General features: G+C 37.6%; 1 protein-coding gene across 2 annotated transcripts in view; it reads left to right on the top strand.

Moving 5' to 3' along the window:
* Positions 1-27,148, top strand: part of SHOC2 (SHOC2 leucine rich repeat scaffold protein) — a 63,536-nt gene that overhangs the window by 21,578 nt on the left and 14,810 nt on the right. For both annotated transcript variants that reach the window (XM_033066110.1, XM_033066111.1), the window contains 2 exons: positions 1,877-2,811; positions 16,008-16,145. In XM_033066110.1, coding sequence (XP_032922001.1) covers positions 2,109-2,811; positions 16,008-16,145 — 841 coding nt within the window. In that variant the 5' untranslated portion in view covers positions 1,877-2,108. The remainder of the gene's footprint in view (positions 1-1,876; positions 2,812-16,007; positions 16,146-27,148) is intronic.

Genomic DNA, 27,148 nt, shown 5'->3' with positions numbered 1-27,148 from the left:
AGTCAGCTGTGTTTTTGCATTGAGAGTCATTACATTTCCTATTACTGGCGTTTTACAAGCCTCTAGATTATACATTGCTGAGAAGAAGTTTTAAATATAATCTAGTGAGGTTAGTAATCTTGAGGAGAGGTCAAATTAATGGATAGTGTAAAGACCATGTGGAAATCTTAAGGATACAGTAAAAAGCTGGCTTGTACTGCTTTAGAAAACTCAACAGTGCAGAAGATTTCCAAGTTAAAAACTGCGTTTTCTTGCTGCTGCTAGCATTCAGCCATGGTCCATTACAACAGAGTTGTCCAGAACACTGGAACTGGAGGCAATCTTGGGCTTCTTTTGTGGGGCAGAGGTTATTTTTTTTTCTTTTTCTTTTATAAATATTACAGTGTGTGTAGCACACTTGGTGATGCTGCAGCAGTAATGAATCAGAGTGAAGGACTGGAAAGCACCTGAGGTTCTCTTTCAAATGTTGTTACTAAACAGCTGGATTTGCAGCTGGAGTGAAGTGCCTTGTCCTTCTGATCACCTTTAAATAGATTTTCTTTACCCTTAAAAAATATATGAATGAATATATATATAAATAAAGATATATATATAGAGCAAAGCATGCAGCTTTGTGTTCTTCATGTACATTTTTGTATTTGAAGGCAAGCATACACAGCCTGACCACAGTTAAAAATGGTTACTTGAGTTTTGCTAAAAAGTGTTAGTATTTATAGTACTTGCTGATGGCTTGAGTATGCAAAACATTATTTAATTGATTTTGATTATGAGCTTTATGAACTTGTGCAGAAGGTGGAATGGCAGGACAGTGACACAGCTCCTGTGGAGGTTTTAAGAGTAAACAAAGGTGGCTGAGAAGCAAGGGACCTTTCTGCAACAGTGGATACTGCATATCAAAGCTAAAAGGTGGATTAATATGGAGACATGAAATTATTTCTGCCATCAATTGTTTAGTTTTCTTCCACAAAATCTTTCCACGGTACTCAGAATCATGAAATTCTTGGACATGTGTTTTGAATTGAAACATGAAGAAAAGCTATTTTTCATGATGCATTATGATTTTGTAAAAATGTAAATGGGCCTTTATAGGTTTCAGACATCTGTTCACTTACTAAGCTACATTGTAGTCATTGAGGAGGAAAATTCAAGATATAGTAAAGATATAGTCTGTCCTACTCCTAAGAGAAATCCCTTCATCATTTTGCTTATCTTGAAGCATAATATTTTATTTATTCTGGGCTTTCAACTGACTTTTTGATAGGTGTGTTTTAAAAATTGTTATACTTGGTTCTTGAACGCATGTGAGGCTGGTGAGAAAGTTCTGCTCTACATGAAGAGATGTGCAGTTCAGAGCTGGTCAGAAGAGAGATCTCAAGGCAAAGTGTTTGTGTTACTGGAGCATATTAGATGTTACTGTAGATTGAACTGAGATTCTTTTGTGCTAAAAGAATAAGCCTGTACAGGTTTGTTTGAAGGGGCAAGCCCTTACAAATATAGCAGATATTTATTGGCTGATTGGGCAATGAGGAAAGAGAGAATATTCATGGTGATGACATGGGGGCTATTGTAAGAGCTAGACTACATTGTTGTATTTTCAAATATAAGATGTAAAATGGTAACTCAAATGTGTATGTTTAAAACTTGTGTTTTTTCTTCCTTCACATATACTGGTTACTACAGTTCTTGTACCACAGTGGGTCTTGTGAGCAATATGTGTAGTATTTTTGGTTTAGCCTTGGGTTTTTCATTGACATTTGAACAGAAAGACAAATCATTAACCTGAGTTAGTGAGCACTGGCTTGATGTAGAAACACTCAATATTTAACTGGAAGTTCTATATTTACACTAACTTTAGCTTCTTTTCTCTATGTTCCAGGAATACTAATATGAAGCATTTGACCTGATCTCTACAGCTGAATCTCCTGATAGTAGGATTAGGAAAGAGTGCCTTCAGAACCAATATGTAGCAAATGGGTGTCACACCTCTGAAGCTCCTCCCTGGGTTCAACACTTGGGTGTTTTAAGGATCCTTGTTGCCTCAGCATTGAATTTTTCTTGTGGACTTCAGAAACAGATTTCATGTGGTGCTTGCTGGACATTGAATCACCATGAGTAGTAATCTAGGAAAAGAAAAGGACTGTAAAGAAAAGGATCCAAAAGTCCAATCGTCAAAAGAAAGGGAGAAGGAGGCGAAGGCCTCTGGAGGATTTGGGAAAGAGAGCAAAGAAAAGGAGCCTAAGACCAAAGGGAAAGATGCCAAAGATGGAAAGAAGGACTCCAGTAGCACGCAGCCTGGGGTAGCTTTTTCAGTGGACAATACGATAAAAAGACCTAATCCTGCCACAGGTACTCGCAAAAAATCCAGCAACGCTGAAGTGATCAAAGAGCTAAATAAATGCCGGGAAGAGAATTCTATGCGCTTGGACTTGTCCAAGAGGTCTATACACTTGCTTCCATCAGCTATCAAAGAGCTAACGCAGTTAACAGAACTTTATTTGTACAGTAACAAACTGCAGTGCCTACCAGCAGAGGTGGGCTGTCTTGTGAACCTGGTGACACTGGCTCTGAGTGAAAACTCACTCACCAGTTTGCCTGACTCTCTTGATAACTTGAAGAAACTGCGCATGCTTGACCTGCGGCATAACAAACTGCGAGAAATCCCCTCGGTGGTGTACAGGCTAAGCTCCCTCGCCACTCTGTACCTACGCTTTAATCGTATAACTACTGTGGAAAAGGATATCAAAAACTTGTCAAAACTCACCATGCTTAGCATACGAGAGAACAAAATCAAGCAGCTACCTGCTGAAATTGGTAAGTGATTATAGTGACTGAAAGTGCGATGCTGTTTTTACATTTGCTTTGCAGTTCAGTTAATTGTACATAAACTGTCACTTTTCTAACTGTGCTTCATGTTAAACTACATAAAATTATGCTATTGATCATACTGTTCTACTGTTAGCTTGAGAACAGTCAATACCTTGTGTATATATATATATTTATTTTTTAAACAACAAAAGCCCTTTTTCTTCATCTGTCATCTTAAAATCAAATGTATCTTGTTTTCATCTTTGCTTTGTGCTTTCACATGTTGTGTCTTGAGAGCCCAGATGGTTTAAAAAACAGATACAAGGGCATTTTTAAAGAAATTTTTATAAATCATTTATGAGCTGTTCCAAGTTATAAACACATTATGGGCATGTAACAGAGGGGTGTGATCACAGTAATACAAGGTAGAGTAGTTAGTTACATGCTATTACTATGAGCAAGCTGTTGGATGCTATAACAGTTAATAATCTAGGTTAATGATTTGTGCAAGTGTCTGCCTTTTGTAAGTCATGAATCTATAAATGCACGGACTCTGAAGTGACCAAAGGTGGTACACATGGCTGAAGATTCTTATGTCTTTGTAATGAATAGTATTTGTTTTTCCAAGCCATGTCACAAGAGTTTAAAAGATGGTGAAGTAGATGAAAGTGCATTATTTATTGAATGGTTTATTGCACAAAATGTGCTGGACTAGCTGTATATCAAGAACTTCTGTGTTGTTCCTAATACGTTCTGCTTCATGGAAAATATGTCTTTATAACACTGTTTTCAAACAATGTTTGAACAATGTTTGTGCCCTATAAAATGTGATTCCATTAGTCAGTAGTTTTTTTTCTATATATCACCAATTTTTAAAATGCAAGTTTAGTTTAGCCCTTTTAGGGAGTGGGGAAACATAAACTTCATGCAATTAAGAAACTACCTTGACTTTCTTCAAGTGTGGGAAAAAAAAACCTTGTAAAGCCCTTGTAATTATCACTGTGAGTAATGATTCCCATGCCCTATTTTCAAAAGCTTCTTTGGGATTTTTCCTGTTGTCCAGGCTAATGTTGTGAGTGTATTGCTACTGAAGTGACCCCTATAATCACTAATTTTGCAAAACTTGGGAAATGCCCTTGTTTGTATACCTGATAGATCTTTCTCAAGCCAGCAGTGTTTGCTCTTTATCTTGCACGTTGATGTGAAAGATACAGAAGATAACACATTATTGGTGATGGGAACTCCTGGATGTTCCTGAAACTGCTAACCCAGTTACCAGCAATGCCCAGGACAGGCTTTGAACGCGGTGACAGCAGTGAAGAAATGCAGTGGTGATGCCAGCTATTGGTCTGAGCCTTTGGCTCTCTGTGACAGCTGCTGGAGCAGCCTAGCCTCGCCATTTTTGCTAGGCAGAAGTGAAATGGTTGACGTGGTATTTTATGATCCATGTGATTTTTGAGTTGTCATGAGCATCTCGGCAATCCTTTGAATTTCCCCTCGGAGAAGGAAGGAATTACAATTTTCACCTATTTTGTGGGAACAAAGGACATTTGAACAATAAATTAATATGATTATGTAGAAGTTGATTTATTTTTTACTGTTAACTTTATTTATACATTTTAAAACTACTGTTTGCACGATTACATATTTTTTGATTGGTGCTTTTATTTTGTTTACGTGCTTTGTACGAGCTTTGCGGGTAAGATGATTGCAATCTAGAGCATCACCACCCACCCTTATTTTGGGTTTCTTTATTTTGGTATTCTGTTTTTTAGCTTTTTCTCTCCTAATTTAGCACAATTTATGTTTCAGTAGCCTTGAAGAATTTCAAAAAGTTTGATAGACTGCAGAAAACACCTAGAAATGGTTTATCCAGTGCACCCGTTATAAACAATGGTCTAAATTTAAAAATGTAGAAAAACAGTTAAATATTGTTTGGCTGGTGCAATTGATGCAGATTGTGGCCTAGACTGTTCAGATATATTGCTACACTGTTTTGACACTTGAGTTTAAGTTCAGTGGCCTCGTTGAATTTTTTACTGATCAACAAATCATTCTGGAAACCATGGGGCTGATGTTTACAGAAAACTCAGCATACTGCATGTTTCTACATTCATTGAAGAAATTGTGGCCAATTTAGCTGATTGATCTGTAACACAACTGTCAGTATTGTACCTGGTTCTGTTTGTGGCTCAGTTATTAGTTAATCCAGCAAAGAGCCATCTTCTGAGGTTCAGCTGGGGATAGTGCTGAAGAAAAGAACTTCTGTGAGGTGTTGGATCCTAGTGTTTGGTGTTGTGCCTTAGAAACTTCTCTTAGGTGTGTTTGATACTGCAGACATTGCTGTTGCTGAAACCTCTTTATTTCTCTTGTTTGTTGAATATGATTTAGATTGAAGTGTGTAATGTCTGTATGTGTTTGTTCACAGTAGTCTTGAAAGAGATAATGTGTCTCTGCTTCATGGGAAAATTAGTAGGGACTTGTCATGAACATGTGACTTGTTTCTTTCTTTTGTATTTTTTTTATTGTCTTGATATGTGTACAGGCAGTGTTCTCGGTTCTCTATGAAACCCTGGCTTGAGAACATTAACTGCTTTACTTCTGTCTTTGTATCCAGCAGTTAGTCCTGCCTTTATTTGAATTGTGATAATGCTCGTGTTCCTTGTTACGGGTCAGCACTTCATTGTGGAAGGCCTTTTAGGAGCACAAATGCAGACAACTGTCACCCTTATGAAGAATTTCAAAGGGAAATCATCATGTTCAACAGCATCCTTTTTAATTCAAAGTAAATTTCTCAGACTAGGTTGCCTGAAATTGAATCAGGTGAAAAATAAAATGAGTAACACAAATAATTTAAACTGCCAAGACACATAGTACAAGCATTTGAAAATCTTTTTCATAAGAGTAAAACAGTTTAACTTCTGTAATTGATTTCTACTCACTTTCATGTTACTTTTTAGAATGAAATACTTGAGTTGAAAATAAAGCTGAAAAATGAAACTACTAGGAACTGTATTTCTGGCTTTCCAGTGGAATTTCTGTTTCTTTAAACACTTAGTATTTATCTACATTTCACATATGCACTTCAAAAAAACCCTTCTCTTTTAAGTCTCAATGCTTTTAATCCTTTATATGTTTTATAATGCAGTATCTAAATACTATAAGCTAGCAAGCACTCATATTATCAGCTTGTAAATAACACAGAAATTTTTGTTGCTGCAGAGCTGTAAGTAAAATGAAGCCATTATCTTTTATAAAGCAATATCATGCGGAGCATTTCAAATTCTTTTTAAAAATGCCCCATTGTTCTAAGGCCTAAGGCTCACAATGGCATGCTAGTGTGCTTGTTCGTATTTTTAAAAATTCAAAGCTTATGTAACCCACTGACTTGTCCAGCGAGGAAGAGTCTGTAGCAGTTAACTACGATGTGCTCATGCTGCTGATCTGGTGCACACTGTGCAGAGATTCCTGGCTTTTCTTTACTTTGTCTTTTGAAAGTAAATGTGCTACAAAAGATCGGTCTGGACAAAAAGAAAATTAAAGATCCGGACTTCAGTTTGAAAAATGTCACTATTGTTCTCTCAGAGAGAGATGGCATGAAATCTTACCCTGGCGCTAGAGACTTGTGATGGCTTTTACTGTTACTAAACAAAGTTTTTCAGTTTTATAGAAGAAAAAATGGCTTTCCAACTTTAGGACCTTGTGGCTTTAAAATAAAGGGTCACCTGATTTGTAAGCAATCATCCCATTGCTTTACTAGGGATATGTAGTCTCCAGCCTTATAAAATAAAGTTTATTTTCATTCTACTCTCATTGAAATAAATTGAATGTAAAGTGCTCTGATAATTGAGACCTTTCTTCCAACACCCAGTATGTCTTTGAGTAGTTGATTTTTGTGTCAGTGATGTTCCATTGTTCTTAGATGCAGCACTTTCCTCTGTTGCCTACATTTGTTTTCAGGTGGTCCTGGAAACTGCTTTGCAACTGGCCTGTGTAAGGTGTTTGTAGTTTTGAGGAACACCTGGAAGAGGTGAACCTGCCAGCTCTGAGCTGCTGGGAAATATTGCTAGCTTCTAATTAGGTGACTACACTTGAGGAGAAGTTGCCTTGCATTTAAAACAAGCATTTCAGTGAGAAAGAGGAAGTGTTATGATCTATAGTTAGTAAACAGATGTGTGTGTTTCTGGTCTTTTTCCCCCAGAATCAAGCACCTCTCATTCCATTTCATCCAGTTGCTTTATTATAGGTAGATATGTACTAAATCATCTCTGCTTGTATTTATCAGACTGTTCTTAACACTTTTCTTGAAGATCTGTATTGCTTCTACATTTTTAATGCGATATGAAATTTATTGCAGTCGACTGTGTAGTAAGTGGAAGTCTTGGTATGCATTGTTGTATTCTCAAATATAAACATATTAGTTTGAAAAAGATGTAAAAATACTTAAATAATTTGTTTAGGTTTTTTTTCATGTTTAGCCAAAAACTCTGCAGGTGAATTAGTGGGAGTTTTCATGAAATGGATGCACTGATGTGTAACAGCTTCATGATACTGAAAGTGGCAGTATCCACTCCTTCCTGGCAGCTTCCCAGCTTCTACTTTTGTTGTCTGTTACTTTAGGTAGTTGAAGTCAGTGTAGTTTGAGATCAGCCTGGAACTGATGTGTGGGAGGAGTGGGAGAGCATGAACTGGAGCAGGGAGAGCCCTGCACTTGGCCCGCACTGAGCTGTGCGGTCAGCTGGGCTTCCTGCAGCTCACTGCAAAACCTCTCAGGTAGGATTGCTCTTGTTGTGTACGAGCATGTCAAGTGCACTGCAGGTGCTCTGAGGAAGGCTGGATTGCTCTCTGCGGGGAGCTATTGAAAATACATCCAATTTTGTTATCAGCATCTTTTTTTTTTTCCCTTTCCCGCTGCTTTTGATGTCTTGTACCACAGAACCTGGTGTAGCTTATTGGAATCCTGGTAGCATTAGCTCAGATGCACCTTCCTGAAACCATTTTTTGTAATGTTTTTATGTATAGTGGTGAGAATCTATTGATGGGAGTTTCTTGAAGGCAAAGCTACTCTGTTGTTCTTTCTTATAAATTGCATCCTACCTAACAGTGGTGATGAATTGTTTCAGTGTGCCTCTTACCCTGTATCCTGGTTCTGACCCTAGCCCTAAGCAAACACGTGCAGAGAAACAGAGTAAGTTTAGATATGAGGCTTAACCTGACTCCTTGCCCACATCCAGCTATTTTCCTATCAGGGATTTTCTGAGTCTGATGCAGTTTGTTTCTTTAGTAATTCTCAGTACACTCTTCTTCAAAGGCTTGGCCATTTCTTTCCCTTTAAATTCCTATAAATGCATTTCATCTTTAGCAAGGTCCACAAGTTTGCTATGAATGTTGTTCCTGACCATAAAGCCCGCTGTTACACAGTTGTTGAATATATATATATGTATACATATATATTTATGTATGTATACACACATATATACATACACATACCAAGTGCAGGGCAGAACTTACCTGTTTTCCTGGCTGTTCAATCTCTGGTGGCATCCATGAAATAAAACCTTAACATAAAGATTTCTGTGTGAAAACTTTGCCAAAAGACAGTCTGGAGGGATAGTTGTGGGCATGAGTTCACAAGGTGGACACCAGCTTCTTCTCCTTATCTGGTAAATTGTCCATTCCACTGAGATCAAAAAGTGGAAGATTAGAATGGAAGAATGTGAATGCTTTGGTGAGTCAGGCAGTCAGCATGAGAAGGATGAAAACCAGAGGAATTGTCTTGGGATGAGGCCAAGCAGGATGAGCCAGTTTGCAGGCTGTTACTTAAGCAAGCCTTTTGCATTTCTTATATTTGGAATTTTATTGCATTCCTCCATGTTGTGTGGAAGGAATTGTTTTGCACAATCAAATTGGTAATATTTTCTTTGCAAAGACAAAGTTGCATCTTATATCAGTTTTCAATATTTTTGTCATGTTAGCACACACGACAAAAACTCAAATAGAAATAATATTGTCAACATGGTTGAAAATACATTTGCATAGTTTCTGCAAGTTTCTTGAGACTCCAAATATTGTGTTTTCTGTCTGTGAATGCAACTCTTTTTTTTCTGGGGAGAATCTGGTCAGGGCTGTTCTGCAAGGGAAATATTTTTAGAATGTAATTCGGGGAATCTGCCTACACCAGACTAGGAATGTCTTCAAGACTCTCTTCTGTTCTTCTCTTCCCCCATCTACCCAATATTTAGATCATTTGTGGTTTCTTCACTGCTTCGAAACTCTTTTTCATAACACTTGCACCTGTTTTGTTTTCAGTGTAGACAGTGGACCAGATGTGTGCAGCCACATTAGTTCAGGTCTACTCACTCCATGCTGAGTGTGGTGCCTCCTTATTTAAACAACTTGTTAGTTGCAAAACTTTTCAGTGATGCTGTGAATTTCATTTCCCTTTTTTTTTTCAGTAGACCTGACAATACAGAGAAATATTTATGTTATTTTATCTAAGAACACCCTCCTGTGTTTCATCAATTTGAAGGAAAAAAAAATGTGTTTCTGGGCTTAATTGGCATGGTAATGTCTGCAAACAGTGGTTGAGACTACTTTTATATATTTGTATTTTAATATGATAAAAGTGGAATAAATATAGGCATTGATATATGTGTGTTGCTCTCTAGAAGTCAGAGATAATAACTGCTTATTTGATCCAGTTCTGGTGGTTTCCTTGAGCTGCAGGAAGAGTGTAGAACTCTTTTTGACCATCTTGAGCTTTAGTATCTTGATTCTGATTCTTGTGAAAACTCTTGTGGGGATGCAGTTTTGTCTTGTCAGCTAGTCAAATTCCTCCTGATTACATTTTCTTCAGACTGGCTTTAGGATGATGATAAAGTAGTTCTGCCTTTTTGATCTACTTGCAGAGCTTACTGGGATGATGCCTCAAGTGTAATTCCAGTAAATACTCACAGCTTGGTAGAAGTCCAGGGTTTTTTTCTTTTTTTTCTTAGTTTTTTTTATTATTATTCAATGCTGCAATTATTTTAACTCTTTGAATACTTTCAGAAGAACAGAGGAAAAAAATCACTTCCCTCAGGCTGCACTTGCTAATGTAGCCTGAAAGGTGGTTAGCCTTTACTATTTGAGAGCTTGTTCCACACTGGGAATGGATAGGATCCAGATGTTACCCCAGGTTCAACATCACCAGGACCTCCTGGTCCTTCTCTACAGAACTGTTTCTCACTTCCTGGTGCAAAGTTGTACCTCTTTACAGGGTTATTCCCTGCTAGGTGCCAGACTTTGCCTTTGTCTTGGCACACAAATGAGGTTCTGCTGTCCGCCTCAAATCCTGTCTTGAGCCTTTGTTAAGACTTTTTTCTACATTTCACATGTTTGGGTTTTTGCTTGAACATGTTTTCAATTTTATTTGTGTTTGTTGCTTTCAGTTATAAGCAATAAATAAAAAGTCTGCTGTTGTGTTTTGTTGAAACTTGTTTTAGAGCAGATTTGGAGTCTTTTCAGCTGAGCTTTGTTTCTGTGTTTTTGAGTGGTTCCCACACCTAGGTGCTGGTGTGCATTCTTCAAATTGTGAATAATATTAATGTGCTTATTTCTTACTTATATGAGTATTTTAACTTTGGTAGTCAGTGGGTCACTCATGACCATATTAAATTGCATTCCTTCTCCTTGGTAACTCTTCTGTGTAAGTTACAGTTGTGCAGTAATAATTGAGAATAGCTCTTCTGCTTACCTGTTCTTTTGGCATTGCAGAACGAAGAGCTCAGGCTGTCACAGTGATGTACTTCTATCTCATAGAGATGCAAAATATTCCAAAACTGTGAAATTGTTTGAAATTTTTTTTTCAAAAAGCAGGAAACTTGCTTTTAGGTTTTTTCTACAAAAAGTCTTGCCAAGGACATTTTGTGGACTGCGAATTATTTTTCCTTTTTATTTTTTCTTTTCCAACAGAGAACCAAGTGAAAGATGAATAATTATGAAAGTTATGGGAACTGTTTGTAACTTGCTCCCAGCATTGCTGATTTTGGATAATTAATACTTACAAATTAGCTTTACAACCAATGTTCTGACACACCAGCCTGAAGTCCCACTAATATTTGCATTCTCTTCTTCTTCCTTCTACTTTCCATAAGAGTCTTGATCCTCTTGCTGTGTCATCTGGCCTAGGATTTATCATGTTGTGAAGGATTTCATAATGTTCAATCTACTTAAGCATGGGCAAGCATGTTGCTAATCCAGTGGAAAACAGGCTACATTACAAATTGTGTTTGCCATCCAAGAGTGGTGCCCATTGACTGAATTAGTGATTGGAGACACTGAAGCCTCTTTGCTATTGACCTATATACTCTCTCCAGCTGTTAATTTGTGTGTACTTTGGTGGTTTTTTTGATGAAGCAGGATTTTGTGTTTTAAATAGCCAAAAAGAACTTTCAGAGTTTTGTAAGTCAGGGCATGTAACCTGGCCCTCTTGTCATAACAGGCTTTCAGAGTTGGTCATGAAATCGGGCTGTAATTCTGCCTCATTATGCTGAAAATATTAGTCATTTCATTGTGCTGTTTTTTTGAAAAGCAGGTATATTTAGCATTGTCATACTATAACATTTATTCTTTGTGTGTGTGAGAGCAGCAGTGAGGTGATTGCTCACTCCACCTTTGTTAAGGATTGTTGAGGTGAATAGCTAGGTGTATTTTTAAATGGAAGTTAGTTTTTTTAAAATGGAAGGTGGTTGCAGTCTTCACCATCTTCTCTGAAAAATACATTTGAATTGTATGATTTTTTTAGAGCCTTTTAAAATACAAATTTTTAAAAACTTCATGCTAGGGTGTAACTGACTGTTTTGTGAAGGTTATTTATAGAGAAACTGTTTTATGTTTTTCAGATGGGCATTGGTCCTACTTTAAAATCTTTTATTGTCAAGCCAGCTAGTACATGCAATTCCTGTCTGCTTTCTTGGCAGACTTTGAGCTTTAATTGCTTTTTTTTTTCCCCTTTGCAATCACAGTGCAATAAAGTAAAAAAAAAAAAAAAAAAAAGGCAAAAAAATCCTCTCCCACAAAAAACAACTAACTCCGAACCCTAACACCTTCCTAGTTTATTTTTTAGTTGTTGTGAGAGTGCTTATCCCTTCAATGCAGTTGCAAGTAGTCTGTAGAGAATCCTTTATTCACTACTGTAAGCTTAAAACTTGTCTGTTTGTAGAAAAGGAGTTAGTTCATTTAACCAGTTGTGGTTAGAATTTCCCTAGAGCAGTGCTTGCCTTATTGTAGTGATTTTGAGTGTTTGAACAGTATTTTAGTGAGGTGGTGCAGAATTTGTCCATACAATGGAAAGGAATGGGTTTTTCTTCAGGAAACTACTTTCTGGTTAAGGCTGATTTTGATCTGCTGCACATTTCTAGCTGACTTATTTCTGTTAAATCAAGATAAAAATGTGTTTCAGCAAATTTTATGTATTACACCAAAAAATTGCGAATGTTGATTCTTCTACTGTGAGTAAGATCATGAGCTCCTTAATCGTTAGACATTTTTCTTTTTGTACTTGAACAAATCTTTGCTTCGGGAAAACTTTCTTTTTGATTTTGTCATATGCTTTTTACCCTGGCAAAGCAAAAATGCCAGATTTCAGGTGAAACTTATTTTCACCTTTTTTTTTTTTTTGGAGAAGCATTTCCTCAGTACAACTACCACTGTTCAGACAATGAGAAGGACACTTTCACTCACTGAAACAGCAGCTCCTGGGAAGAGCATTATGCAGATGGCCTCCAGTTTGGCCTCTTTGTGCCTGCAGATCATTATTTGCTGTGTTGATTGCTCATGCCATGTGTTCGTGCTGGTGTAAGCCCTGACAGAGCTGCTGTTGTGAGCAGTGCCTGCACAGTGTGGCCATTCACGGTGGGTCAGTGCGGTCACTCGGCCGGGCACGGAGCTGCCCTGGTGTGTGGCTGCTGCTCTGGTGGCCACACTGGCTGTGCCCAGAGCCCTTCTCACCTCACAGCCTGGGATGTGTTCAGTAGTGCTGTCACATTAACTGTGCTGCTGCTGGTACTCAGATCTCAGAGCAGAGAGCTTCTCACCCTGGAGAACAGAGCTGAAGGTGGTGCAGGTTGGCCACAGGACATGACCAGCATTGGTTTGTAAAGGACTTGATGCTTTTATTTCCTTATTCCTCTGGTTTCCTACACCTGCCCTTCTAAGCTACATTCCCTATGGATTCCCTAGCAACTCTTACCATCCCTAGTTGCTCTTTCTTTTACCTCACTGGAGGTGTTCAAGCCCCACATGCAGTCACAGCCTTCAGTCTGCAAGGTGCTCTAAGAGGCTTTCCATTTATGCACTGTCTTGGGTCTCACACCTAGTTTTTTTATTTTAATTCTTAGGCCACAACTGGTCCTCTGTATGCCTTTCCATGTGAGGATGTAAAAAACATTTAGCTCAGTTGATTAGAGCATGGTGCTCGTGACTCCAAGGATGTGAGTTTGGTCTCCCTGTGGGCCATTCACTAAAGCGCTGGACTTGATCCTGAGTTTCTGAGTTAACCTCTTTATATGTGTAGTGTTAGGGGTATGAATTGATTCTGAGACTTTCTTTCATTTCCATCTCAAATGGAGTGTTTAAGTTGATAGACTGGGTTAATGCTCTTCACTTCTGTGATCTGAGTCTCTATCACATCACATCACCCAAACGTTTTTCACCTTGTTAAACATATTGGATGTAAGATTTTTTTTGTCATGCATCATGGAGAGCAACAGGAGAAATGTACCTTGAGTGATTTTTGTTGACTTGCATACTCTCTGTTGTGTCTCAGTAATTCAAGTTAAAGTATTGAAAAAAATTCAGTGCCAACAGCATTTAATCTCCCTCCTTCTTCTACCCTAAGAAGGGGCAATAAACCCATTTTGATGAAATGGTGTCCAACTATAAGTGTCTTTATGTCCAAGAGCAAGATTCCTTACTGAGCACTGTGAATTAAAAGCTGAATATTTCTATATCTCTTGAATTCCTTTCCTTGAGTCACTGTGCTTCATGCTGGGGCTTTAACTTTTGATTTCTAAAGTCTAGAATTTGTTGGACGGTTCTCAGTCTGTTTTAACATTCAAATTTTTTATTAAATGCTTACTAGTGTTGCTTTTTAAATAATGTTTTTAAGTATTACGTATGGCCATCCAAATGAAACTAAAGTGTTTGTTTGCCCTTAATTTTCAAGAGAGACATAGGCATTACTTTTCACTATTTTTCTTTCTCAAGATTAGGTTGTAAGATGTTTGTTTCAAACGTTTAGCTTGCTGTTGTCAAAGATATCAGCAGGTGCAGAAATGAAGTGCAGCACATGTTGCTGCAAAACCCCCAAGTATTTCTTCGACTTCAGCAGATGTAGAGTGGGAAGAGTCAAGTAAATGAGAACTCGGCGCGATGAAATGGAATTTATGCCATATTTCAAATTTGACATCATTGGTTAAGGTCTGAAGTGAAAACAAATGAAAACAGCAATCATGAAGTGAAAACTACTGCCCTGAAGTGTGTGAAGGTTCCTGAGTTACCTCAGTAAAGTTTTGTGAGGCTCTTTTTTTGTTTGTTTAAAGGGAGGGTTGTTTAAGTCTTCCTCAAGCTTTTCTTCCTCCTATTGCATTCTGCACTTTTTCCATGAATAATACAGGTGCCATTGCCACAGACCATTAACTCTTGCTCAGTTTTTTCTTATGTTTGCTTTCTTCTGCATGGTAATGGCACTGACATGTGCTGGATACAGTACATTTAGCTGTTGCCTCTGGTTGCCTGGACTACACTCGATTGCTGATGTAAGAGAGGGGACACAGTGATGGAGTAACTGCTTGAGCACCAGCTTTCCATTTCCATCTTCTTAGTTCCTAGGAAAACATCCCATCTTGGGTCAATTAGTGCAGCAAATAAAGTATGTTAACATATCAGTTATATGCTAACAATCTAAGAAAACCAGAGTGATGAAGTTTGAGGTTGACTTTTTTCTTGGCCTTTCAGAATTGTTCTGTGATACATAGTGGCTGTTGTGGCTACATGACACCTGAACTCTATACAGAGTCTGAATTCATAGTATTTTATGATTTATTAAGTCAGCAGTTGTGATTATGTGCTGACCTAATGAGTATACATTCTGCACGTCAGAACTTGCCCAGGATAATCCTGCAGGCCTGTGAGAAAATCCTTGTGTCAGAGATACAATGCTGAAGCTTAAAAATAGACATTTGCTCCTCAAAAGGAATTTGCTACTCTTCCAAATTTGTTACTCACTGAGTCATACTCTAATGTACAAATGCAGTGACCTCATCTTTACTGGAGAGAGTAGAAACTGTTCAAATCATATGCATTAATTTCACCTACATCAGATGCAAAAATATGAATACATATGCTTGTATTTATGCGCACAGTTGTGTTTTTTTCTTTTTTTCAAACCCAACAGTCTTTTGTTCAGAACACAGTGTGTTTGACATAAAAATAGGTGAAACTACTGTTCAGGGAGTTATGCCTAGCTCTGCTTTTAAATTAATTTATAAATGTCAGAAATGAAGCAGTTCTGTGTAAAGTGGCTCTGAACTCCAAGCAAATCCAAACTTATTTAAAGCTTAACAACATTAAAAGCCTTTTATTTATAAGCCTTTCCTTTCAAACTTTTATTTGCTCTAGGTCTGCTTGCATAGACTTTACTTACTGTAAGTTGTCGTTTTTGTGATGACTAAAACTGTTTGCAAATAGCATTCTGGACTTTGGATTATCTTGGTTGTCAGTCAGATAAGTTTGCTGTCTCTTAATTGTTGATTTTGTGCCTGAAAGTAGTTAATGATATAAAAACAGTTCTTAATTTCTCAAAATTTAATGCAGTTCATTTACTTAGGGATGTTTTGAACTTTTGGTCAGCCTGAAGCAAGTGTAAGATGCAAGTTTTGTGCTTGTATTCCACAGCTTGAACTGTCAGAATAAAATCAATCAATAAATAACGTTTCTTTGGAGAATCTCTTAAAGCTTTATCTGAGCTTTTCAAAATTGTTGATCAGGTTGTAGATCTGACTGATGAAATTATGATCTTGTAATACCTTATTTTATATGTATGTAACTTTATGGTAGCTTATCCCAAAATCCATCTGATTCTGTTAATCTCTGGGTGGAGGTCATTGTTGAGAGCTGTACATTAAAGTCCTTTATGTTTTGGTTTTCCTGTGTGCTTTTAGGTGAGTTGTGTAACCTCATAACGCTGGATGTAGCGCACAATCAGCTTGAACATCTTCCAGAAGAGATTGGAAGCTGCACGCAGATCACCAACCTTGACTTGCAGCACAATGAGCTCCTGGACCTGCCAGAAACCATAGGTATGTGAAGAGGCTGGAGAAGAGAAAATAAATCACTATTTCAAAATGTTCAGTGAGGGGAACTAGTTTAAGAATGAGTATTTGTTGGTGGCTGGTGTAGAATGAGCGTTCAGCTCAACACAACTTCACACTTGAGATTTAAAGCAAGGTATGCTTGTTGCTTTGAATTTTGCCTTAAATATTTTAAGAATGAGAGTTACAATGAAAAACCCCAAAACCATGACTTCTAAATCTTAAAGTGTTCTGTGGTTCTAAGCAAATGTCTACTGCTTGTTTGTTCATTCTGTACTGAAACTAGCATATAAAGAAATTAAAGACTCACTTATAGTTGAAGTGTAGTACTTTGGCAGATAATTTTAACTTACATCTTTGCCTCAAGGAAAATAGAACTAAAATCATAAACGTTTTAAATTATTTATTTATGTATATATATATAAATATATATAATGTTCTTTGGTGAACATCTAAAAAATCTCCCAAGTCCACAAGAACATCATGCTCTTATGCAATAGAATGCAGAGAGTTTGCAACTTACATTGGGAATAATATACTAAGATCAACACCGTCCTGGTTGGTTTCAGAATCTTATGTGGGATATAGCAACAAAATATGACTTTTCCTATCTCATTAAATCAGTTTTAAACAGATGGCAGAAAATGATGGCTACTGTGATTTAAAAAGACTAAAAACAAGGCTACTGTGATTGTTAGCTCTGTCACCAGAACATACTCAAAAGAATAGACATTGTCAGTTTAATGGGATTCAATGTTGAGCGTTTATTAGTATACTTTAATGCACAGTAAAGTGGGGAACCATTTAGTGACACTCCAGCTTTTCCTCTAGCAGTTGTTGAGGATGAAGTTACTGTGGCTTTTGGTTGAGAAAATTAGCGGAGTTTACACTGATGATGCATCCACTGGAACTAAACTTCCTTCCTGGATTGATCATATTTTTAATGGGATGTGGAGATCCCATTCTATCTGGAGTTTGCCTCTAACTTACACCATTCATAAGTGCAGCATTTATTTTTGGCACTATTTTGTAAATCTTGCTGAATGTTGTTTTACATAACACTTCTGTGTAATGTATGTATCACATTTAGGGAATGAGTTCCCTGATTAAACTGTTAATTATAGGAAAAATTCTCTAAGCAAGTGTGAGATTTCCAAATTCAAGGCTTATAGACTAATGCTGTTAATTCCTGTGCAGAGTAGTCGTATGATTTACTAAGTTGTTTAGTGCCTGGTAGTCACTGAACTTCTCAAAGGACCAGAAAAATCTGACTTGTAATATACTGCAAGACTGTACTTAGAGGGAAAGGTCTTTGGGTAGGAGAGGCACATAGTTATTAGACAGTTAAGTCACTTGTGATAGATAGGAAATTGTTCACTCTGCAATCAAGATAGTTTGGACTCGCCTATTTCTTCAGAAAGCTCTGTAAGCTTAGGTGGTTTCTTTTGAGTCAGATTCATACCTGGTTGGACTGGATTTTCTATTTTCTTTGTTTTGTTTTTCCCTTGCATTGTCTTTATAATGTTTAGAAGTTACTTGCTTTTAAATGTTGGTAGCTGTCTCTTTACATGCTTATCTGAGCTGAATATCAATGTTTTAGAGCTCAAGAAACCACCAAAGACAGCTGAATAATGGTAGGAGACAGCAGTGAGCCATCGTGTCGCTAACCTTATTCTAGTTTAGCTTTTTCTCCCCTGGAAAATCTCTCTTGTAAACAGTAAGTTTAAAAAAAAAAGGTATTTAAATAAGAACTTAAAATCAGAAATCCGTGTTATGCCTCATGTGGTTTGCAAACACAATTTAATAGTGAAGGAAAAAGCTTTAGGTTCCATCTTAAATGATAAGGATCAGCCTACATTTATGCATGTTGCAGAAAAGGCAGCCGTAGCCAGTTCAGCAACATTGGCTTTATTTCTTAGTCATCACAGTTATGGTTCAACATATTAAAGCAAGTTGTGGCATGATTTTTAGATTACAGCTTGCTTTGTGGTTGGGATTGTTCGGCGAGAAGCTTTGAGCACTGAGGAGAAGCCGGCGAGTCAATGGCGCGTGGCCGCCTGCGTGCGCGGTGGGGGCGGCCCTTGGGCCTCTCCAGCTCTCGCTGCAGTTTCTGTCTCTTCCCTGCTCCTGGGTGCCTGCCTGGTGTTTGCCACCACTGGCTCTTCCTGCAACGTTTACCTGCTCCAGGTGTCAAGGGTGCTCATTGTATGAGTGCTGGTAATGGTTCAGTCAAACTCCATGTTACAGACCAGGGACAAAACAGACCAAGCACATTTGCTTGTTATAAATATTTGATGTTCTGTGAACCTATGAGCCTCTTGTTATGGACCAGACTTTCCATTACTGCCAGGTCTGTCCCCTCCTCCCCCACTGGCACCCTTTTGATGGAGGACTCATTTTTGAGAAGGATGTTTTTGTCACACTGCTCTGAAAAACAAATAACCTCCTTTGCTTTATTTCTCCCTCCCCCTCAGAAAGGACCCGTTCCTTACTCTCCATCAAAAAACCCTCTTAAAGTGTAGCTGCTGGACTATATAAACAAGTTTTGATTTTGTCACAGAAAGATTTCAGAATCTGACAAACTTTAAAAAATGCTTGTTCGGTAACTAACAGCATGTGCTGAAATGTGCTGGAGCTTTGAGAAAGGGACGTGAGGGTGACATGCAGGGGAGTGGCAGGGAAGGGATTATGCATCAGCAGTGATTACAGAGGTAACAGAGCCAATATACTCTGTAAAAATACCAAGTTCTTCTCTCAGCTAATGCTGTAGAAGCATGCTTTTGTGCAGTACCAAATGTCAGTTTTAGATATTAGTTGTCAGGAAGTGACTTAATGCCTTGCTTTATAGATATTGGCTTAATACATTCATATCTGTATTTCTGTTGATTGAAAATTGTGAAGTACTTTTTATATTAGATCACTTCCTGTAAGAAAAATGAGCTTTGTGGAATGGCTTAGCACATTCTGAAAGTCTCAAGCCCAGAATCAAAATCATAGTGGGATTGTAGCTGTTTAGTGTTTTCATTGCACATTGCACCTCCCCCCCCATGTTGTGGTGAGGTTTTTTGTTCTTTTGAAGGGTGGTGGAATTGTTATCGACTTTTATTTACAGAGTGTCTTATCTCTGTATACTTAGCTGGCACACTAATGTATCCAAAAGTTATATAGAAGAAGGTGAACAGCATACCATTTATGTTAAAATTATTAAGTCAGCTTTTGAGACTGAAAACAAATTTTGTTGGGTGGAGTAAATTGTTTCTTAGGATTACAAGATAACTTGGATAATTTTGTCCTGCAGATACCACGTTGTGAGTGTTCCCTCTTTGAACTTTTAATTTTAGCACTCTGTACAAATATGTTCACAATTTCATATGTAAAAGCATAGAAAAACTTACTTGAGAAAGAAATATAACAGAATCAGAGCTTTTAAAAATACCAGATTCTTCATCTGCTTTGTAATTTTCTAGTTTTGTGTGCTTAAGTGTGCAGTTTGGTTATAGTCAAATGTGCCATATTCATGGACATCTAAGGCAACAGAAATTTTAATAAGAAAAAGAGTAGTCAGTTGTAATTGTTCCAAAATTATGCTTTAAAAGCAGAAAAAATTCTGTCAATGCACACACTTTCCAGTGTCTGACACAGCACAGTTCCTAAGAGATGGATAGGAAAATGGGAGGTGTCTTTACAGTTCTGCACTACCCTCCTACCCTTTGCTGTGGCACTATAGCTCAGAAGCTGAAATCACAACTTTCATGAAATGAAATAGTATTTATTTATTGGTTTTGCTGGTTGAAATTGTGCTCCAAACCACACTTCTAACCTGTTTAATCCCAGTGTACCTCTGTGAGCACTCTTGTGCTCTTTAAACCTACAACTGATAAAACATGAAGTGCTGACCAGACCCAGACATAAGGCGTTGGTGCAGCTCAGGTTATGCAAAATTGTGGTTGAGAGCTTTAAGTCCCTAGAAGTAATGATATTTCTGAAGAAATGTGAAACTACTTTAAAATGATATTTTAAATTTGGCAGGTTTAGCAAAAGCAGGAGTCTTGTTCTGAAATGTCTGAGCACCTGCAGCTCCCTCAGTGATCAGGGGCAACGTTCAGATGCGACCGATGGGTTTGATGTTATTAATTACTCAGTGTTCTGATGGAGCAAAGTGTAGAGGCTTCTGCTCCAACTTTCACAGCAATATTTGTATTCTCAACATTTAAGCACGACCTCATGCTTTGGTCAGTGAGCATTCTGTGCTTTGTGGCATCAAGCCTGTTTCCATAGGCTGACTTTGGGAGAGCTGATCAACATTCGGTGCTTTGTCTAAGGTTTTGTTCTTGGACTATGCTGTTAATTAAACTTCTTTAATTGGACACTACTTGTATTGGGCAATTGCAGTAAGTTGAACCTTTATCTGATTGAAAGCAGTGGCTCCCACTCTTATACTGTAATTTCTGTATTACTTTAAGCCCTGTCTACTTCTCGTGGTGTTCTCATAAAGGAAAACTTCTGGTTCTTATCACCTTCAATTCTAGATTTAGTAAATGCAAAGCAGTGAAATTGACTGGAAAATGTCAAGTGGAGGGTAAATGGGAAGTGACTTGCTCATTTTGTCCTCCAAGTTCAGAAGGGCAGGGATGAGGCTGTGAGCTGTTACCTCACACCGAGGATCAGACAGTACTGCTTGTGATGGGCGGGGGACATTTGGATCTCAATGTTTGTGGGTTGATGTAGATGCTAAAAGCTGATGGTGTGACATGGCAGTCGTGCAGAGGAAGATCATAAGAGTTGCTTCTACATCTGGGAATTCACTGTTGAATCTTCCCTCACTCTTCAGAAGGTTTCAGGGTGTCCTTTCCCCTTTCTGTAAGTTCGTTTCTTGGTATCTGCTGTTGGACAGCATTCAACTGCAGGGAAGATACAAAGTGGAACCCTGGTCTCCATAAAATAATTCTCATGTTGCTTAATTAGCTAAAATTGTAAAGATATAAAATGTGCAACACATTAATATATGTTTGCTTTATATAGTAGGGCAGACTTAAAAAATTAAACACATCTTTCATTTAGGAAAAGTTAATGTTTCTATTGCGTTGCTAGTTAGGTATAAACTGTTCATACAATATGATTTACATTTATATAAATCTTTAATTTCACAGAAAGGCTTTAAATAGTCATTTGAAAAGGAAAAAGAAAACACTAGCAATGAAAAATTAAATTAAATAAATTTCAGTTGCTTTTTCTTAATGTATGCAGCATGAATTGAGTAAAATGCAATGCTTTCATTGACAGCTCAAAATAAGGTCCAGCTGTTGTTTTTGTCTCTTTTGCAATGTGAAGTGGTTTTGTATTTTTTGTATAATTTTCAACTAATTATAATTTCCATTTTATGTTTTAATTAATAAATTTTCAGTGCAGACCCACTATAGTTAAATACATGTGTACTGCTTTCATTAAAGGTTAGGATAACTTCTAGTGGCTAATTAATTCTGAGTTTATTGATTCAATCTATTTATGAAAATATTTTTTTATTTTGTATTTTTGTTGGATATTCATCCTGGTAAGACTAGAGTGGGGACAGTTTATTTTAGTGAATGCATGTACCATCACACAGTAATTAGATGTGGAGACCAGTGTGTACGGATGTATTATAACTGCAGCTCAGCATTTTCGGAATGATTAGTATATTGCAGAAAGAAAAAGCCTATAATCTTATTTTCTTTCTGTGAGAAGCAGGCACAAGGGAAGAGTGATTCAAAGGAACACAGCAGAATTGAGATGAGCAGGTCTTTGAGTTACATGCATTTTGATGAATGCGTATTAAATGAGTTTTAAGTTGAATTTTCATTGCTTAGACAGTTTCAGAAACATGTCACTAAGTTTTGTGCTCTCTAGTCTTTTACAGGTGTTGTGTGTGGTGTATGTTGGAAACCTGAGCCTCTGTTGCTCAGGTTTTGCAAGTATCTTGTGTGCATCTTTCACACAGCAAAATATGTCTGGAAGCAGAGCTAGAAAATAACTGACTGCCAATATGGTCACAATTTAGCGTTTTAATAATGAGGGAAAACCCATCTTTGGATGATACCGTTAGACTGAAAGTAGAGAGAACTCTTTGTTCTCTTCAGATAGCATTTAAACCCATAGGGGTGGTAGAGACTAATTTTAAATCCATGTTAAATAGCTTTCTAATAGATAACATCTTCATCAGAACTTCTAGACTTTGCAGAAGGAGGATAATGCACTTTGCTTTGAGCAGGGCTAAAAATGATGGACCCTGCTGACTATGGTAGTTTATGAATTTGTTTTTTCTTCCTACAGTGGCCTGCCTGGTGTATCAGGAAATATTGCTGGCTGAAAAGAACCTAAAATACACTACAAGTCACTTTAGTGTTAAATCAGTAATATTAAGTTGAACTTTGTATTGTGTTTAACTATACTTTTGTATTTGGAACAGAATAATTACATTTCATACTTTGGTTTTGTTAGTTGCTAGCAATTCAGGAGGGATTCTCTTCTGCAGTTCTGCTAAGAGTGGTTGCCCTCCCACCACAATCACTTTCTGTCCCCATTCCTTATTTTTCTAGGGCATCAACCTTTAGCCAGAGCATATTAAACATTAGGGATGTAGGGATTGTAGGAGGGATTTGTTGTCTCTCAGATGATGATCAGTGACACAAGTTTAAATTCATACAAACCTACAGGCTTCAGTTTAGGGAGAAGGTAGCCCCAGACCAGGTGAATAATGACTATGGGATTTTGTTCTTGTTTCCTCTGCAACAAGATCACTGAGACCTCTTTTGGGGTGTCTTGTTGGACCAGTCACTTTGTGCTGATGTTCTCTGCTTGTGCAGTGCAACTGAAGGTTAAAAGACTTTATCTGAAGCCTTTCCTTTTACTCTACAGCTATCAGGGAACCGGTTTACTTTCTGATAAGAGATTAGATTAAACACGCCAACAGCTCCTTTCACCTAAAAATCTGTTAAACAGTTAAAAAAGTTGTCAGAGTTTGGCTGACATCTGGAAAACTAGTATATATTAAGTACAAAGTGTGGTATGGGCATATTCTGACTCAGGGCTATTTTAGACCGGGAGCTGCTATTGCCCAATAGACCAGTTGAAATATCTGAATGCAGTGTTTAATCTCTGTCCACAGCTGCCCATCCCTAGAATGTCTACTATCTCCCATACAATTTGAAATTTATTTAATATTATCATCTTTGTTATTCTCGCTGTGTATTAAATTTAATTAATGTATGTTTTTTTTTTAAGTGGCATCAAGATTAATTTTTTTTTAAGTATTATTAATTTTGGGTACCTCTTGCTTTCAGGTAGTTAAAAATGACACCTGGTATCTTTTGTATGTAAACAAGCAATTTTTTTTGCAAGGAGAAGATCCCTCAGTGAATTAAGCACATTGCACTCTATGAAGTAACATGTGGCCGTGTAAAACATGTTCTTTAGTAGGTGACTGCTCATTATGTGCCAAATTAAGTCAAATCAAAATCTAAGAATGTTTGTACAAGTTAGACCATCTGAAATGCTTAATAGTGCCATGTTGTTTGTAGAAAGTTCCTGCAATTTTCTATTGTGTGCTGAAGTTCATGTATATTGTTGATTATGATCTTATGGATTGTTGATGTGCACAGCTCTTGTAAGTCCAATTTGTGTTTTTAGTGTTATCTGTAGAAGTTTTCTCTAGTGAACAGATTTTTAAATTGATCTGATGCTTATGGTTTATTCAAAAAAAAGCAACTGATCCTGATAGCAAATTAGCTCAATGGACTAAGTTTCACATTAATAATGACCTTCATCTAAGGATAAGGAATTTGAAGGATTATTTTAACTAAGGGAATGAAAGGAAGAGGTGTGGTAAATCACAGAAGAGAGCAATTATCACTCAATTTAAAAAGCACTTTGAATTAGGAATTGTATTTCTTTATATTATTCAGCTTACAAATTCTTTTTTCTCTTGATTTTGAAATACTTAAAGAGATGTGGAGACCACTTCAGGTGGTCTTTCTGAAAAGCAGTTTTATTAGCGTAGTCTCCTGCTTTATTTCCTGTCTTCTCTTTGTTTTGGGATTGGAAAACACCTGTTTTTCCTTTGATTAATATTTTTGAAGTACCTTTAATAAAGAATTAATTTAACCCATCTATTTCACATCCCTTTTATTGCAACAGTTTAATTTAATATTTTTGGATTTGCATGCTTCCAAGGATTTTTAATTGACTTCTGTGTAAATGAAGCAGCTAATTCTAAGACATAAAAGTCACTCCAGTGAAGGGATTAATAATTCTATGCTCAGATTGCTTCAACCCCGAGAGCTGGGATCTCCTCATGGGTGTGAATACTGTGCTGGTGAGAAAATGGACCTGAGACAAGGTGTCTGTGAAACCCGACTCTCAAGAGTGGCTGTTTCTGACATAAGTTGAACTAAACCAAATTTTCAGTGAGTTGCCTAGCCTGGTGTGAGTTTAGGGCTTGGGCTTTGGGATCTTATTTTTAGAAGTACCAATGAATAAGGCAGTTGAGGGTTCTCTTAATGGGCTGTCTAAGTAAACAAGTTTAAGGGTTTTGCTTGTTGTTTTTCCTGCTGGTATCTGCTTTTTGCTTGTGGTTATCAAACTGTCACGTACATGAACATCTAGCACAGCGTTTTCTGAGTCATTACCTGCGAGGGCTGTTTCAGAGGAGCTGCTGAGGTACGGCTTCAGTGACAAAAGTACAGCTGCAAATGGTCCTGGTGACAGTCTGAGCCGATCATGAGCAGTTGTTGTCTTCCTTGCTTATTCCTTAGAGCTACCCTGACAGCCCAGCAGCAGATCCCTAGTGCTGTTCCATCTCAGAAAGCAGTAGCTGAGCTGGAAATGATGGAGATGATGCAAGCGCTGTAAAGCTACTCCAAACACGAGTATCAGCTTGGTGAGCCTGAGCTCAGGGAGCTGTAAGTGGGGTCTTTCCATGGTTCAGTGCACCAGGTGTGGTCTTGAGCAACTTGAAACTGTTTCTGTGGTAAAACAGTTTGTCACTTGGTTTCTGTGTTAGCCAGCTGGCCCTGGACCACGGAGGCAAATGTTAACGCTGTTCTCGTGCATGCCTGTTAAAAAGAAAAGTTAGCTTGAACACGCTGGGCACAGGGAAGAACTGTAGGGGTCATCCTATTTTGTGCAGGTGGGACTAAGATCTGGCTTGTCCAGCATGTGAAGATAAAAGCTAATGAGGCTTTCACACTCTGATGAATTCACAATGAGGTGTGTGAGGATGAAAAGGTATTTGAACCTTGTTGGCAGAAGACTGAGTGGCTGTAAATTGGCTACAAATAATTCTGACTTGAAATAAGAAGGTAGCTTATGTTGCCTGCATCAGCTGGGCCCAGGACAGTCCTTCCAGGAGCAGTGGGAGAGGTGCTATTGATCCAGCTCCAGTTGGAATCTTGCTGGTTTTGTCCTCAGGAATAATTGTATTTAGTGCTGTGATGTGTAAAACAATCATAAGGAATGTGGTACACACAGGATATGTCTTCTCTTATGCCTTTGTGTGCTTTTCCCATGGAGAAGAAAGATAACTAGTAAAGAAACAGTGATAAAGTTCTATTAAGAAATGCTACTTATGATAAGGAGAAATTACTGGGAGCTGCTGTTTATGCCTCCTTTCTGATAATGTCATGAGGATCGCCAACGTGTGTCATTCTCTTCTTTATGGTACATTTTGACTCTCTCTTGTGGCTGCCTTGTTTCATTTTTCTGAAATGCCACATTGCTGGTAGGAAGAGAGCCATATACATACAGCCTGTGCTCACAATCTGGAACTGGCACAGCAATGTTGTATTGCTAAGCAACAGTTGGCATCACGCTGTCTACTTCCCTGGTCGTCCTTTTCGCCTGAAAAATCCAGATCAGCATCTAGCGCGTGTTTTAGGTACTGAAAAGAATAGTAGGTTTATGTCTTATTTGGTGTAAAGTTTGTTGGTCATTCTTTAGTAAAATATTAAATAAAAAGTCAGAGAATTTTTAAAGGAAAAATTCAGAGAAATAGTCAGGGTGTGCTTTGTTCGTCCTTAGGATGGCAAATCCTAATGATCTTGGGGCCTTGCAATAGAATTTTTTGTGTGAAGTGAGGCAAATTTTTTATTCAGCTAGTAATGCCTGATCTCACAATTACAGCATGAAATAGCTAAGTTATGTACAAATATGTTTCTCTATACTAGTAGATTGTAGGATCAGCATAGGTCCTAATTATTCTCTTTAGGGTGCATATACGTTGCAGGATTTAAAAGGAAAAGATTAAAAATTATGCACTGGAGTGCAATATCGATAACCTTGGATTTTAAATGCCTTTTTCTGATTAAGTGAAAACTTTCTTTGTTTAGAATCCAGCACTTTAAAAAAACAGAACTCAAAATCCCAATTGAAGATAAAACTAGTTGAGTAATGGTGTGTAGCTACCTGTTTTTACTTTTATTTAGTTGTTGATGGTACTAAAATTTGTTGCCAAGCTCATTAGATTATTTTCAGATATGCACTGAAAACTCATCCTCTTTTTTTTTCTTGATTTGTAGATGTAGATAATTTTTGTTCTATATTAAGGAGTTTTGTGGGTTTTGGATTTTTTTCAGTTGCAGTTTTATGGGAGAGCTAAGGTTTTTCATTTTCTACTCTTTTCTGGGTTTTTTTGGTTTTTTTTTTTTTGTTTGTGTTGTTTTGCTTTCACTGCTCTTGTGACTTCTCCACTTTAGAAACTACAGCGAATCATACAACATTGTTTCCAGTTTCAAGTTTTTATTATCTACATTCCCAACTATTTGGTGATGTAGGGGCCTTTTTACTGTATATTTTGACTCGGTTCAGGCAAGAGATATTTTGCTGCTTGCTTTGTTGGAAGTTTTTCTCTGTCTGGCAGAAATACTCTACATTTACTTCTTCCTTTGCTGTGCTCCAGTAACCTTTGTATAAGTGCACGTGCACGGACACTAATACAGCCTTCATTAAAGAGCAGTCAC

This window comes from Catharus ustulatus, chromosome 8 (genome assembly GCF_009819885.2).
Source record: "Catharus ustulatus isolate bCatUst1 chromosome 8, bCatUst1.pri.v2, whole genome shotgun sequence".
In the NCBI taxonomy this organism is placed as follows: domain Eukaryota; kingdom Metazoa; phylum Chordata; class Aves; order Passeriformes; family Turdidae; genus Catharus; species Catharus ustulatus.
The sequence above is the reverse complement of the archived record's forward strand: the minus strand, read 5'-3'. Positions and strand labels throughout refer to the sequence as shown.